This window comes from Talpa europaea (genome assembly GCF_964194135.1).
Source record: "Talpa europaea genome assembly, chromosome: 7".
Taxonomy (NCBI): Eukaryota; Metazoa; Chordata; class Mammalia; order Eulipotyphla; family Talpidae; genus Talpa; species Talpa europaea.
The window spans coordinates 132,523,467-132,537,941 of NC_140074.1; the positions used below are offsets into that span (position 1 = coordinate 132,523,467).

Below are 14,475 nucleotides of genomic sequence, written 5' to 3' on the forward strand. Positions count from 1 at the left end.
GGAGGGGACCAGCAGCCCAGAAGAAGGGGAGACCTACAAAGAGGAGAAAGAGGAAGCTTCCAGGTCAGACAGGCAGAGGGTAAAAGCCACTTCTCCTTCCCTGCAGCCCGTCACGGTGGCCTCTGCTCAGCGTGACCAGGGCCTGGAAGGAAGGGGCAGTGGCACAGGCTTAGGGGGACATGCCCCAGGGCAGGAAGGGGGTCTGCTGAACTTGGGGGTCTAACAGGGGTTTGGGATGGGCTGTTCCTGAGGAGGGGGAGGGCCCTGAAGTGTGCATTCCCCCCCCCCAAGGTGAAGGTCCAGTGGGTCTCCTGTCTCCCTTTGCCCACTCCCCCTTCTGCTTTCCCCTCACCCAGCTGTGGGGTCCCACCTGGCAGAGACCCTGTCCCCTCCTGGGCAAAAATGCCTCTGGGCTCCTTTCCTTTCCCATCTTCAGGAAGGTCTTGATTCTCACACCTGAGGTCAGCGCCCCAGAGAACCTCCCTCTGCCCTAATATGTCAAGAGGGAAGTCCCTGCAGATGTGGAGACAGTGATGAGGGTGAAACTGAAAGGAGAGTCTCCGGGTCCCTGGACTCTGAAGCAGACTCAGGGTCCCTCCTGCGCTGGCCTCAAGGGCTCGAAGGGTCGGCGCCTGTCAGCAGGGATGGGAGAGCAGCTGGCGTGTCTGCTCCTGGCCCTGCTCCTGCTCGTGGACCCAGGTGAGGGGGGCTGGGCCTGGGCTGTAGGCTGCGGGGCTGGGGCAGGACACAGGGTCTGTGGGGTGGGGACGCGCCGGGGGACAGGGCAGGGCCATCCTCCCTGCAGACTCTCCCTCCCTGGGGAGGACCCCGGGTCTCTCACAGGCCCTGCCGTGCTGGGACAGAGGGCACTGGCCAGCAGAGGCGCCCTGAGGGCAGAGCCTGCTCCTGGCTGGGGGCCCAGGATGAGGGGTCCCGAGGGCCCAAGCCTGCTCTCTCCTCAGGAGCAGGTCTCGGTCTCGGCACAGGGCAGGCCTGTCGAGGAGGCCCAGGCTCTGAGGGCTGAAGGGGTTCCGGGAACTCAGCCCCCAGGAGCTGGAGCCCAGGGGGTCTCAGGAAGGGGGGCGGCAGCCGGGCTCTGGGGAGGCTCAAGGCACTCATGGCGCCCGAGTTTCTGCTCTGGAGGCGCCAAAGCCCAGAGCTGGTCCATGGAGTGAGGGCAGCAAGCCAGGCTCCTGGGGTCAGTGGGGCTGGGACTGGTGAGCAGGGGGGAGAGGGGAAGTTGGTGGGGTGAGACATCGGGAGTGTCCATTTCTGGGTGGTGTCTTGGCCCTGGGGGAGCCGCTAGGTGCTGAGACAGAACCGGGGTGAGGGATCCATGCCCACAAGCCTCTGCTACTTCTCATCCTCCCTGGGCCCCCTGAGGACCCGTAACCCCAACTCTGGGGCAGAAAGCAGAGTCTCTTCTAGAAAGAGGCAGCAATGGGGAACAAAATGATTATTTATTTATTTATTTATCCACAAACTTGATCATCACTTATGTGGGAGAAAAGACTCTGAAAGCAGAAATGTTTGCCAAATATTTACAGACAAACCTTTTAATTGTGTCACTTTGAGTTAGTGTAGGTAAAGGGGGTGCATTTTGCATTATTCTGGAGCTGCCATCACAAATACGAAAAACTGAGTGGTTTTCGTCATGGAGTGGTTTTAGGATCATACTACAGATTTTGCTTTATTAAACCATTCTGTCCCTAAAATTGCATCACGTGTGTTGACAAGTCTGACTTGTGTCTGCGGTGGCTCTTCCCGGGTCTGTAACACACCTGCGTGTTGTCAGGATGGAGCTTGTTTTACTTGGGTTGTTCAATGTTTGTTTTTGGCTCACAGGGACGTCACCGAAATACACGTGCAAATCTCGCTGTTGAGTTCAATTATGGACTCAAATAGTTTTAATTTAAATCTTTCTTCCAACTGTTGTCATTTTTTATTTTAACAAGCATAAGTTTGATGTTTTTCCTTCTCTCATGTTTGGTCTTAGCTCCAGAAGCATCTGACAGGAACACTGAGAACTCGCATGTGGTTCATAGTTTCTGCTGCAGTGACTGTAGTACGTCCTTGCTCAGCACAACTTGACTTTGGGCTTATTATATACCTACAGGTTGTTTTAGTTGTGGAAAATAATGCATGTGCAAAAAGTGCATGGAACACCAATGTCCATGATGAGCAATGTAGGAGCGCCCAGTTTCCACGATGACCTGGCATGTGAAGTGTGTGATCACTGACCTTCCAGGAAAGCAGGTTCTGTTTGTCACTAAGAATTTTAAAACCCGAGCACACAGGGCCTGCTCTGTGGTCTGGGCCAGGAGGGTGACCTTGGGGCTCCCCTGGGGCCAGAGGCGCTCCCTGCCCCCCTGAGAAGGTGAGGAGGTGACCTGGATCAGGCCCGAGAGCTGGTCCTGACACGCGTCTGTCGGCCGCGGAGCCCTTGGGCGAGGCCTGGCATGGGGCAGACACGGGAGCCTGTTGTCCAGGGACCCACCTGGGAGAGTAGATGCCTGGTCCCCAACGCCTGCTGTGAGCCCCCCGGGTCAGTGACCATGAGGCTGTTATTGACGAGGAGGATCACAAGGAAGGACAGAGTGGGAGCCCACTCAGGGGTTGAGGAAAAATTTAAAGAAATTCAGTGAAGGGCTACAAAAAACAAAGGCGAGCACTATGGCCTGTGTCCATCTTCACGGGGCTACTATGTGACCCCCAAAAAGCTGACTTCACCAGCCCAGCACCAAGGGCTGCTCCGGTGGCCTGAGCCCCTCTGGGGGTTTCTCATCAGACCCAGCGGGGCTGAGAGGACGAGCCAGGAGTGGGGTGGAGGGCCCGGGTCCAGGCCTGCTGCGGGGCTGCCCTGAGGGGCTGGGCCCGTCCTGTGGGCGCGTCTCTCTGACGGTCAGTCCTGGTGGGTGGTCAGGGAGGGCTGGGAGCACTGGCGGCAGCTGTGAGATGCTCGTGGCCAACCGGCCTTGTCCACCCCAGGCCACAGTGCGTCGCAGCTGTACTCACGCCCGTGAGCGCGGGTCAGAGGCGGCACCCCTGGGCAGGGCTCCCTGGGGCTCCGTAACTGTGGAGATTTTTGAGCAGGTCCCGTTTAGTTGTGTCCGTTACTCTGAGTCCTTCAAACAAAAGCCTGGACGGAACCGCCAAGCACCTGGGGTCCTCGATCCATGGGGACAGGAGAGGACAAGAGGCACGTCAGGGTCTCATGCTTGAGTCATTCCCCCCGGGGGTAACAACATCTGCCAACATGGGCAGGCTCGAAGGAGCAGCTGTGTCACACCTGACCCTGCTCCTCTCACAAGCCCGCCTGGCTAGGAGCTTGCGATGGGAACTGGCAAAATTTAATGGAGAAAGTGGCTCCTGTGTGACCTGGACCCGCAGTCACGTAGCCACTGAGAGTCACCATTGGTGTCATCAAAGGGGTCCACAGGGGATTCCCAGGGAACCATTAGGAGCAGCGACCACACCAGAGTCTTCTCCTGAAGACCTCCTGAGTCTTCATGCAAGGCCAGGCACAGGTCTCTGTGGAGATGGTCCTCTGGGATTTGCTCCCCACCAGCCTGCCTAACACGGGCACGGCTGCAAGGGAAACGGCTAGAATACAAAGGTTACCTGACTGTGTGTGTGGCAGGAGGGAATCTGGGGGCTGTTACTGCTCAGGGCCAGCCTCTCTGTGTCTCTGACTCTGAGCTGTGTCTCAGGTGCTGTTCCGGGGGTTTGCCCAGTGGGATGTAGAAGGACACAGGCCTCTCTCCTGGGGTCATTCCCTCCATGGCTGTATCCACCTCCCCGCCCTTGGGCTGAGGGGGCAGGCCCAGGGCAGGGGGCTGGGCCTGGGTGCAGGTGGGGTCACAGGGGCGTGGACGTGTGTTTTCCAGGCTCCTCTGCTATCACGGGTCCAGGCGCAGTGAAGGGCTGGGAGCGGGGCTCGCTGACCGTGCAGTGTCGCTATGACCCAGGCTACGAGACCTACGTGAAGTGGTGGTGTCGAGGGGCTGCCTGGGGCAGCTGCAACATCCTTGTTAGAACCACCGGCTCGGAGCAGGAGGTGAAGAAGGGCCGCGTGTCCATCAGGGACCATCACAGATACCGCACGATCACCGTGACCATGGAGGCGCTCATGCTGGGCGATGCGGACACTTACTGGTGTGGGGTTGAGAGAACCGGAGCTGACCTTGGGGCACAAGTTACAGTGACCGTTGACCCAGGTGAGCGCCTGTGCGTGTGGCTGTGTCTCTGCGGGGCCTGCTCTGTCCTGGTCCCTCAGGTCCTCCCCAGGGGTCACTGTCACTCAGGGTGACTGTCCCAGAGGGGGAGCCTCGCCCGTGGGCGCTGGGAGGGGGGGCTTCTCCCGGATGCTCAAGGCTCCAGGCCCCTCCTAGACAGGAGGATCCTTGTGGCTCACTGCCCGCCTCTGCGTGGCTCAGCCCCTCTGTCCATGGCCAAAGAGGTCAGATGATGGACCTTGTTCAGTACATGGGCAAAGGACCCCCTTCTCATGAGACTGAGACCCCCAAGTCCTTCTGTGCTTTCTTTGGACCGTCTTGCTCTTTCTGGAGATGAAGCTGGGACCTCAAGTGACTATTTCCACTTCAATTTCCATGTCTGCTCTCAGCGGGAAGGGCCCAGCTCAGTCAGGGGCTTGGCTGATTCCCGAGACCCGGAAACACACCCACAGTCAAGGGGCTGCTCCCCTGGGGCCTGACATGCGCCTGACCCCTTTCTGCACCTGGGCTCCTGGGTGTTTTTCCCTGAGTCCTTCTAGAATGCAGACACCTGGGAAAGGCAGCTCAGGGACAACTACCTGGATGTGTAGGAGCTTGTCTTGGGGATCCATCCCATGACCTCCCCGGGGCACTGTGGCAAAGAGGGGGGGGCACCAACCCTGGGACCTGGGAGGCACCTCACTGTGCGGAGCAGCCGTTCACGCCCTGTGGAATCCTGACCACGTCCTGGGAAGGGCCGACGTCACAGAAGGTCACCCCTTGCCCACTGTGAGGGTCTCCCTGGACACGGTGGGCTCGGGTGGTCCTGACCTGAGTCACAGGCTGGTTGTCAGTACTGGGCAGCCCTGCTCTGCTCCGGCCTTGCTGGAGGACAATACATGGGGCTCTGGTTGGGACTCAACAGCAGCAGGGCTGTTTAAGGTTCAGGGACTCCACCTGCCTGGCCCTGAGCACCTGCCCTTCTGCTCCCAGGGCCTGTGGGACCCCCTCCTGCTCCCACTACCCACCTGCCACCAGGCTCGTGATTCTGCTGGGGGCCTGAAGGCCTGAGAGGTTCAGATCTAGGCCCCCCAGACCCTAGGGACCCCCAGGCTCAGAGCAGCATATAGAGCTGGGGGCAAGCTGGCAGGCAGAGTATATGTATCTGATTTTGTGCCAAGCAGCCACTGCAGTGTCCACCACCACCACCACCAGCACCACCACACCCACAGTACCAGTCATCCCAGAAGAGGACAAAGGCTCTCAGACTGTACCCGACAGCAGGTAAGCCAGCTCATATGCTGCTGTGTCCTATGCCTGCTGGATCCACGTTCCTCCTGGGGGACACTCATAGCCCCAGTCCCGGCTGGCACTTCTCTCTGGACCCTCTGAGGGGGAGGCTGAGGGGCTTCCCCTTCTCTCCCAGCTCGGGGCCCAGAGCCTGAACCAGGTGGGCGGGATGTCTCCTATTGTGGGTCAGAGGCAGGTGTGTCCACGCCCCTCTCCTGCTTCTGGAGTTGGGGCACCCCCGGCATCCTCTGGCGTGTGGCCCCTCCATCCTGCTCCCGGGGCTTCTCCCTGCAGGTCCCTGGGCCCCTTTCCCTCTTCAGGACCCGTCACTGGACAGGGCACCACCCAGAGCAACCTCCTCACCTTGATGACACCTGCAAGGGTCGCCTGTCCAGGAGGTCACCCCAGGTCTGAGTGGCCTGGACTGTGGGGGACACTATTCCACCAGTGCTGGGCAGGGCTGGGACCCACTTGTGGAGCCCGATGCTGTAATTGTTTTGGGTTCCAGACCCCCTGGGACTGCCTCGGGGCGGGGGGCCTTCTCTCTCTCTGCCTTTTCTTAACCCTCTCCGAGGGCACCCGAGACTGGGGCGTCCCAGGCTGGACACCACAGGCCTGGAGGTCAGAAGGTGGTATCCTCCCTGCAGCCAGTAGGTGGGAGGCCCAAAGGGGGAGTTGGGGTGCATGGGGTCCCCTCTGTGTTTCCAGGGCTTTCGTCACGAAGATTCTCTTCCCGCTGGTGGCGGCCGTGCTGCTGCTGGTCCTGACGGCGGCCTTGCTCCTGGCCTGGAGGCTGGTGAGGCGGCAGAGGAAAGGTGAGAGGCCGGGCCGGGTCAAGGGACAGGGCCGAGGCCGCGCTGCCCTCCGGCGCCAGCCCGACAGGTGACCCGCAGGCCTGGAAGGGACGTGTCCCACGGGCCACCTGCAGGGCAGGCTGCTGGGCTGCGGGGAGACGTGACCTGCAGGAATTCCGGGGGGCTGGCGCCCCTGTCTGTTGCTCACCCCCGGCTCGCTCTGGTCTCTGCCCCGCCCGTCCCTGGCTTGGCTCTGGGGCAGAGGCGGTGAGGGCCATAGGCAGAGCCCAGCTGTGGGCCAGGACTCGTGGGCGGAGCAGACATAGTTGCCCAGGAGGCGCTGAGCCCGCGGGGGGGGGGGGGGAGGAATGGAGGAGGAGAACCCCCAGACACAGGCACACTCGTGACCCTGCACACGCGACTGCGCACACCCCACACGCGCGCACACGGCGTCTCCACGCTGCTCCCGCTGCCCGGCCCCTTCTGCCCCGGACGTGTCCCGAGACCGCGGCCCCTTAGGGATCCTCCTCGGGGCCGGCGCTGGGCACGAGCTCCGGCCTCAGCCAACCCTTTCCCGCGGGCTCCGTCCACATTCTCACACCAACCCCCCGACTCCTCCGGGCCGGGCCTGAGCTGTCTCGGGACCCCGCGGCCGCCCTCCCCGGGCTCTGCTGGTCTGGGCGGAGGACCCGGGTCTTCCTCGTCACTGTCCTCCCGGACGCGCAGGCCGGGACCCCGGATCTAAGCACCCCTGAGCCCAGGGGGTCCCTAGACTTCCACGCGGAGAAGCAGGAAGAGGCTTCTCTGTGGTCCGTGAAGCAGGAGGCTGGGGCGGGCGGCAGGGGTGGGCCAGGAAGACACGGGAGCCCGCGGGGCACCGGGAAGCTGGTCCAGACCGCCAGACCCCGCTGGCAGGTCCCCCGCAGGGCAGGTGGGGCAGCCTGTGTCCCAACAGCTGTGCCCCCCGGACCCCGTGTCTCCTGCGCTGGCACAGCCACACCAGGGTGCCCTCCCTGCAGCCACCACCCCGGGGACCCCCCAGGACATGTGGGACGTCAGTGACAGGACAGACAAACCCAGGGCAGCCCGGGGTGGGGTGGGGAGGGCTGAGGCGGCCGGTAGCAGCGCAGGCAGCTCAGGAATCCATGGAGCTGCAAGTGGGAACTGGGGGACATTGGGAGTTTGGGGTTCAGGGCAGGGCTGCTGGCCAGGGTGGCAGGTTGAGCCTGGGCTGAGGGGAAGGGAAGGCTACTGGGGCTGCTGGCGGCAGGCAGGGCCCCCTGGGACTGAGGCGGGTTCTGTGACGTGGCCGCGGCTGGGCCGAGGGTCCTCACTCTCCAGGGGGAGAAGCGGGGGCCGCACGGGGGAGGTGACGATGCCGCGTGTGCTGGGTCAGCAGGGCCGGGGCCTCCCTGAGCAGGACCCGGCTCACCCTTTGCTCCTATTTCTCTCCCCAAACCCGGGCCTGTGAGTCTCAGATGGGTTTCCTGATTCCTACTGTCTTTGTCTTGCAGCTTCCGGGATTTCCCCAGGGCAGGTGAGAGCCCCGAGGCCAGACCCGGGACACCAGCCAGCCCCTCCCCAGCACCAAGGCCCAAACTAGCAGGTGTCCCAGGGCCCAGCAGGCATCCTGTACCCTGGGCCTAGTGCAGGGCCTGGTGGGGTGGGCGGCTGGGAGGGGCCCTGGAAAGAGCCAGAGGCAGGAGGGCTGGGAGGGGCAGGTGTGGGAACTGGAAGGGGGTGCTGGAGGGAGCCCGTAGAGCACACCAGTTTAGCGGATAGGCTGGTGTCCCTCCAGAGGAAAAGGAACCTGTCCTTCCTGTCCAGGCCCCAGAGAGCGAAGTTTGCTACGCCAGCCTGGCCCTGCATTGCACAGGTGCTGCGGGGAAGAAGGCTTCCGCCAGGCCCTTGTCTGCCGCCCAGGTGGAGGTGGAGGTGGAGTACATCACTGCGGGGTGTGCTGCGGGCTGGGGAGCTGGGGAGCTGGGGCCCCCTGCTGGGGCCACCCCTGTGAGGATGGGCTTTCTCACACCCTGTAGGCCCAGAGGAGGGGGAGCAAAGCCACAGCCATTGAAGTACTTCTCTGGGGAGCCCACCCCTCACCCCTTCTTGCTTGGGGGCTTTGGCTGTGTCCTCACGCTGGGGCTCAGCACTGGGAACTCAGAGGCCCTTAAAACACGCGCTTGTGCCTGGCAGGGGAGATCCACATGGCAGAGTGACCTGGGCCCACTGTGTGGGGCTGAGGGGTGTCCTCTCTGGGGGGAGCTCAGGGCCCCTGGCAGAGGGCAGGGCAGGGGAGCTGGAGGGCCTGGGGTTGGCTTCAGAGCCGGTAGGGTCAGTCTCGTCTCGCGAGGCCTCCCCCTCGTGCCGGCGCCGCCTCCTGCCGGCTGACACCCACCGTCTTTATCTCAGGGTCCTTCTCAGAAGGAGGACATTACCTACGCAGCCCTGTCTCTGGGTGTCCTGGGTCAGGAGCCCACCTACGGCAACATGAACCCCCTCTACAGCAACACGGAGCAGCTCATCACCCACATTCCCCGCAGCAGCCAGGAGGAGCCCGTGGAATACGGCACCGTCAGGAGGCACTGAGCTGGCTGAGCCCCTGCTGACCCAGCCCGGCCCAGAGCTCGGGCTTACGGGACGGGGACCTTCTGCCGGCACCTCCCTGATCTGCCAACACTTCATTTCCCCCAGCGGGGACCAAGCCCTGCGGGAACGGATGGACAGTCATGTCATGGGTCTGTCTGAGATGCTGCAGCGGAGGCTGCTCTGCCTGAGCGGGCGCCTGTCCCCCTGGAGCCACGGCACGTGGCTGTGCCAGCGCGTGGTGACGCTGAATGAGGAACAGGCTCTGCACTGAGGCCCCTTGTCCTGGTTCCCTGGCGTCCCGGCAGGAGCCGCCCTGCTCTGGGCTTCCCTGCCCCGAGCCCGTGGTCAGGTCCTGGCACAGCAGGACCCTAAGCCGTGGCCTGGTGCTGAGCCCCTAAGCACACCCTTGTCCTTGCGGCTCTCCAGACTGGACTGGTGGCAAGAGGGGCGGGGGGTTCTCTGAGCGAAAGAGCAGAGAGTCTGTTCACATGTTTTCAGTTATTTAGTTGCATCAAATATTCAGATTTGTGAGAACAACAGCAACTCTATTTAAATACTCCAAGCATGTGATGGATGAAGGAAATGCTTCCAGCACTTCCCAGCCCCCAGCCCACCCTCCAGGAATATTCTAGGAGTTCCTCAGGCTCATGTAGGTCAGCTTCCAACTCCGAGGACCAGCTGAAGCACAAGCGCATCCGAGGCTGTGATAACTGGCGTGTGACTTTCACAACAGGGAATTTCATAAGAGGTTTCGTTGCCCCCCACCCTCCCCTCCCGAGCAAGAAGATATTCCACTTAGCAAGTCAGAGCTGGGTGTTCACACAGGAGGATAAACACAGGGTCCCTCGAGGGTTAGGGAGACCCAGGGTGCTCAGGGGACACAGGACTTCAAAGGAAAAGGAGGGAGGCTGAGAAAAGGACACAGGTGATTAAGTGAAGGAGACGCTCCTGACCCTCGGGGCTCTGTGGGCGGCCCCTCCCCCCATCACACCTCTGCTTTGAGCCGTGAACAGGATCACACAGACGCACAGAATCCGGCTGTTTCTCTTTAAGTTCCCAGGGGAAGTCAGGGCGATGGAGAGAACTCCTGGCGATGGCGCCTTTTGCTGCTTTGAGGCCGGGCAGGGACAGGAGGAGAGTCTTACCTTGTGCAGGACGCGCTCATAGAAGTCAGGGCCAGCTCCCCCTGCTAGGAGTCCAGTCTCGGCAGGTCCATGCCCAGCTTGCAGGCTGCTGCTCCTTGCTCTCCAGTGCTCTGCGTCAGCAGGCTCTGCAGCCTGTCCCAGCTGAGGGAGTGAGTTCTGGATTCTGAGCCCCCTGGCCGGGCTGCACCCGGGTTCAGCACTGGACAGCTCCCGCGGGTCCAGGACAGAGGACCCTGCTCTCCTTCCACATTCAAGGGAACCTGCCAGAATCCCCTTTGGGTTTCTCTCTCATCACCTCCTGTCATGTCTTCTCCCACACGCGCACTGACACCTGAGGAGAACAGTGTGTGTTTCTCCACTGCAGGGTATGAGGATGGGCGGATGGGAAACAGGAGCTGGGCTGTGAGTTTAATGGGGAGAAAATAAGGAGCTGGGAGTGCACAGAAAGGGGGAGCAGGGGAGGAAGGGAGGCTGGAGACCCCTGGACTTGCATTTGGGGAGAACACAGCAGTCAGGGCCCTGCCCAGCCTCCTGGAGAAACAATTCATACCAAATCTCTCTGTAGCCCCCCACCAGAGCAGGAGACCCCCTTCCTGCCCTGGGGCATGTCCCCTGAGCCTGACCCACTGTCCCTCCCTCCCAGGCCCTGGTCACTCTGAGCAGAGGCCACCGTGACGGGCTGCAGGGAAGGAGAAGTGGCTTTTACCCTCTGCCTGTCTGCCCTGGAAGCTTCATCTTCCTCCTCTTTGCAGGTCTCCCCTACTTCTGGGCTGCTGGTCCCCTCCCTGCAAGAGGCTGTTGGCTTCATGAGTGACCTCCCCACACCTCCCCCTGTTCCCTCCACTGTGCCCCTCTCCTCCTCAACCCCTCTCTTTGCTGCGTCCTCTCCTTGCTGGGCCCCTCCTGGCATCTCCCGGCACCTGTTCTCCATGCCCTTCCCTCCACCTCCATCTTACCCCACAGATGACCGTCTCACACACCCCTGCTGTCCCCCATTTCCAGGCCAGCTCTGGTCTCACTGCCAGTGCCTCTGTCCCAGGCAGAGGGCAGAGAAGGGGGCATCGGTAGAAAACTCCAGATGGACTGTCCACTCGCTCTGGTCCTTTTCTTGTCCCCCTACTCCGTTCAATGCAGAATCCTCAGGGGCTGCCCCCCATTCTGTGGGTTCTTCATAGTGGTCATTGGGAGCCACTCCCCAACTGTGCAGGTGGGCCCCATCATACCAGGACTAGAACCTGCAGCTGACACCTGCCAGAGCACAGCCTGGACTAACCTCCATGCCCCCAACCCGGACAGTGATGACAGGGGTCACCTAATGGGCTCTCAGCAACTGTTCAGAGAACCCACAGAGCAGTGTGGGATGGCATGGAGAGAACTCAGGGCGCAACTTAGATCCCTTTATTGCATGTGAAATACGTGTGGGAAGTGCACACATCAGACATGCACAGGTCATTGACTTGGGAAATGAAAGCCCCCGCCCCCGGGCAACTGCAGGGGACCAGGCCCCGGCCCCACCATCCCCAGAAGGCCCTGCAGTTCCTGCTGCTGATCCAGGTCAGGTGTCGCAACACCCCATCACCTGCAGGTCCCCACCCGCTGAATCTCAGCTGACCTCACACTGGGCCTGCACCCTGGGGGTGTCACACACTCTCCCCTGGGAGGCTGTGTTCCTGCTGGGGGTGAAGATTCCCTGGTCTCTCCCAATGTGGTGACACATCCACGTGAAAACAACAAGCACCCCCACCCCCCACCCCCGCCCAGCCCGGCCCCACCCTAGCCCCCTCGGTGCCCTCGACAGCTCAAGTCTCTCAAGCCCTCCCGTCCACGAGCAGGTCACTGTGACATGCAGCCCGGACCTTTGGGGACCCTCTGAGAACCCACCTCAGCAGCATTTAAAGGGCCCCCTTGATCAGGAGGAACAAGGACAGATCAGCCAGGACCCGAGTGTAGCCTCAGCAGTGATGTAGAAATGGGCTTCCTGAGGGGGACAGAGAGACCCTGAGGTGGGGACCCCACCTACCCCCCCCAACCCCCCACACATCCCCCCACCCCCCCACCCTCCTCACCATGATACATGTGTGTGTGTGTGCTGTGTGTGTGTGCACGCGCGTGTGTTGATTAGAGGCTCACAGAGAGGATCCTGAACTGGTTGTCACAGTTTTTTGTTTAGCAAGACCGTCGAGTCCGCACTGGACCCCAGAGGACAGCCAAGATGGGGTGCGGGGGGAGGGTTGGCTTCTCTTGCCCCAGGGAGTGTGTGGACATCACTGGGTGGGAGCGAGTGGGCGGCCATGTACCTCATCCCCCTCAGATTCCGGCCCCTCTCATCACCGGGCTATGGACTCCAGCGGTCAGTGTTCTGGAGTAGACACGCTGTGGGCCAGGGAAATCCCCCGGGCAGTGTCAGGCCCAGAGTCAGGTTCATTAACCCCGTGTTTACCACCCTGACAATGGGAGCAGCTCAGGAGTCCTGAGTCCTGTCCCTCTGTCCACTCCTCTGAGGGATCCTTCGCCATCTCTCTTTTTATTTTTTAATTAGTGTATGTCCACCTTTCTTTTTATTATTCATTTGGTTTTTAATTTTCTTACATTGTTCATTTTTGCACAATATTTGATTTCTCCCCCAGCTGCAGTTCCCCTTATTCCCCACCATCACAGCACCCGGGACCCCTCACCACAGTCCCCTGTCCTCTGTAGTCCAGCCCTGCCCCTGCCGGATACCTCAGATCCACGGAGTCTCTGCATGTTTTGTGTTTTTCCTGACCCTTAGTTCAGTTCCCTCCATCCCCCTACAAGTGAGACCATCTCATATTTATCTTTTTCCTTCCAACTTTTCACTGAGCATCATCCCTTCTAGCTGCATCCGTGTTGCCACAAATGCCGTGAGTTTATCTTTTTGATGGCTGAGTAGTATTCCACTGTGTCCATAGGCCACATCTTCCTGATCCATTTGTCTGTTTGGAGTATTTAGGTTGTTTCTGTATCTTATTTTTAAAGGGTAAAGAGCCAGTGGTCTCGATTTTCTGTGGATTCTTCCTGCGGGCCTAGTCCCTGCCATTAGGTGTGAGGGGGAGGTCTGGACATTTCAGGGCAGGGCAGCTGCTGTTCAGAATTCCAACCACAGACACTGCTGCCGCCGGAACTTGTGAAACAAGCCCGCTGAGCTCTTTAAAAGTAGAAAATCTACACCATGATGAAATGTTGCCCAAAAGGGATAAGTAAATAGCAAGAACAAGAAGAGAGAAGCTTTGGTGAGAGATGGAAAAATTTCAAAATAGAAAAAAAAACTTGGGCCTCCCCGGTGGCACAGCAGTTGAGCGCTGGGTTGCGAAGCTGCCCGCAGCCTCTGCAGCGTCTGTTCGATCCCCGGCTGCTCCCCGGCCACCGGAGGAGGGTCCCACATGGCGCGCAGACCTCTCCTGCCGCCCGCTGCTCCCCTCAGCCGTGGACTTCGGTCCTTCTGCCTGCTCTGCTCCCCGCTCTGGCTCTGGTGAATTCTCTCACCCTCCCGCGCTTCTGACTGTACCCAGTGCTTGTATAAATAAATAAATAAATCTTTTTAAAAAAAGAAAAAAAACCTTGAATAACCATGGGAAACATTTACAGAAGACAATGTGAATATCGGAATCCCCCAAATACCGTCATAACAGAAGTCCTCCTGGGAGGGGAGGGGCCGAGGTAAGAGGCAAAGCCCTGGTGGTTTAGGGCTGGAGCCCCTATGGTTTAAGTGTGTTAACGATCAGACACCAAGTGGGGACTCAGCCAGGCTAAGTGGGGGCCTGGGGGGAGGGCAGAGTCCAGTGAGCTGGCCCTTCTGGGTCTCCCTCACTGAAGCAGGTCCCTGCCTGCTGTTGTGAAGTGACCCGCTAGGCTGGCTACTCCCTCCTGTGCCCTCCTCCAGGCCACGCTAGACCCCTGGCCCTCTGCCGCTGCACCAAGTGATGTCAACATCCTCTCCCCCCTCAGCACTTCTGTGTTCCAGCAACTTGCCTGTTCCACCATCCCCACCCTGTGACATGCTGTTTGATGGGAACCAGCCTCCATCTTGGTGCTGACTCCTGCTGCATCCTGCTCTGTTCCCCTCACTGAGATCTGTATTTAGTTAGCTTCTAGAACAATCTAAACATAAGAAACCACACCATCATATTTATCTTTTTTGTGATATTGTTTTTCCTTTTAAAAATCGAGGTATAATTGACTCCAAACATTTATAGTGAACACTTTGAATACACCATTCCACTCTCCATCCCATAGAACTTCTGCTGAGAAATCTGCTGATAGCCTTGAGGGGCGGGGGCTGTCCTTTGTAGGTTACAAATGATTTTTCTCTTGCTAGTTTTCAGGTGCTCTCTTTGTCTTTGATTTTTCATTGTTTTATGTTTATTTTTTGTTGTTTTATGTCTGAATGATAATAATGCATCTTTGAAACATCATGTTTACATT

General features: G+C 59.8%; 1 protein-coding gene across 1 annotated transcript; it reads left to right on the top strand.

The window, feature by feature from the left end:
* Positions 1-644: 644 nt before the first annotated feature.
* On the top strand, positions 645-9,158 carry LOC311173978 (CMRF35-like molecule 1; the record flags this gene model as incomplete). Its single annotated transcript, XM_084238063.1, has 7 exons — positions 645-699; positions 3,888-4,217; positions 5,447-5,498; positions 6,213-6,319; positions 7,813-7,835; positions 8,711-8,880; positions 8,993-9,158. The coding sequence occupies 7 exons, from the start codon at positions 645-647 to the stop codon at positions 9,156-9,158; spliced, it is 903 nt and encodes a 300-aa protein (XP_084094189.1).
* Between the last annotated feature and the right edge of the window lie 5,317 nt (positions 9,159-14,475).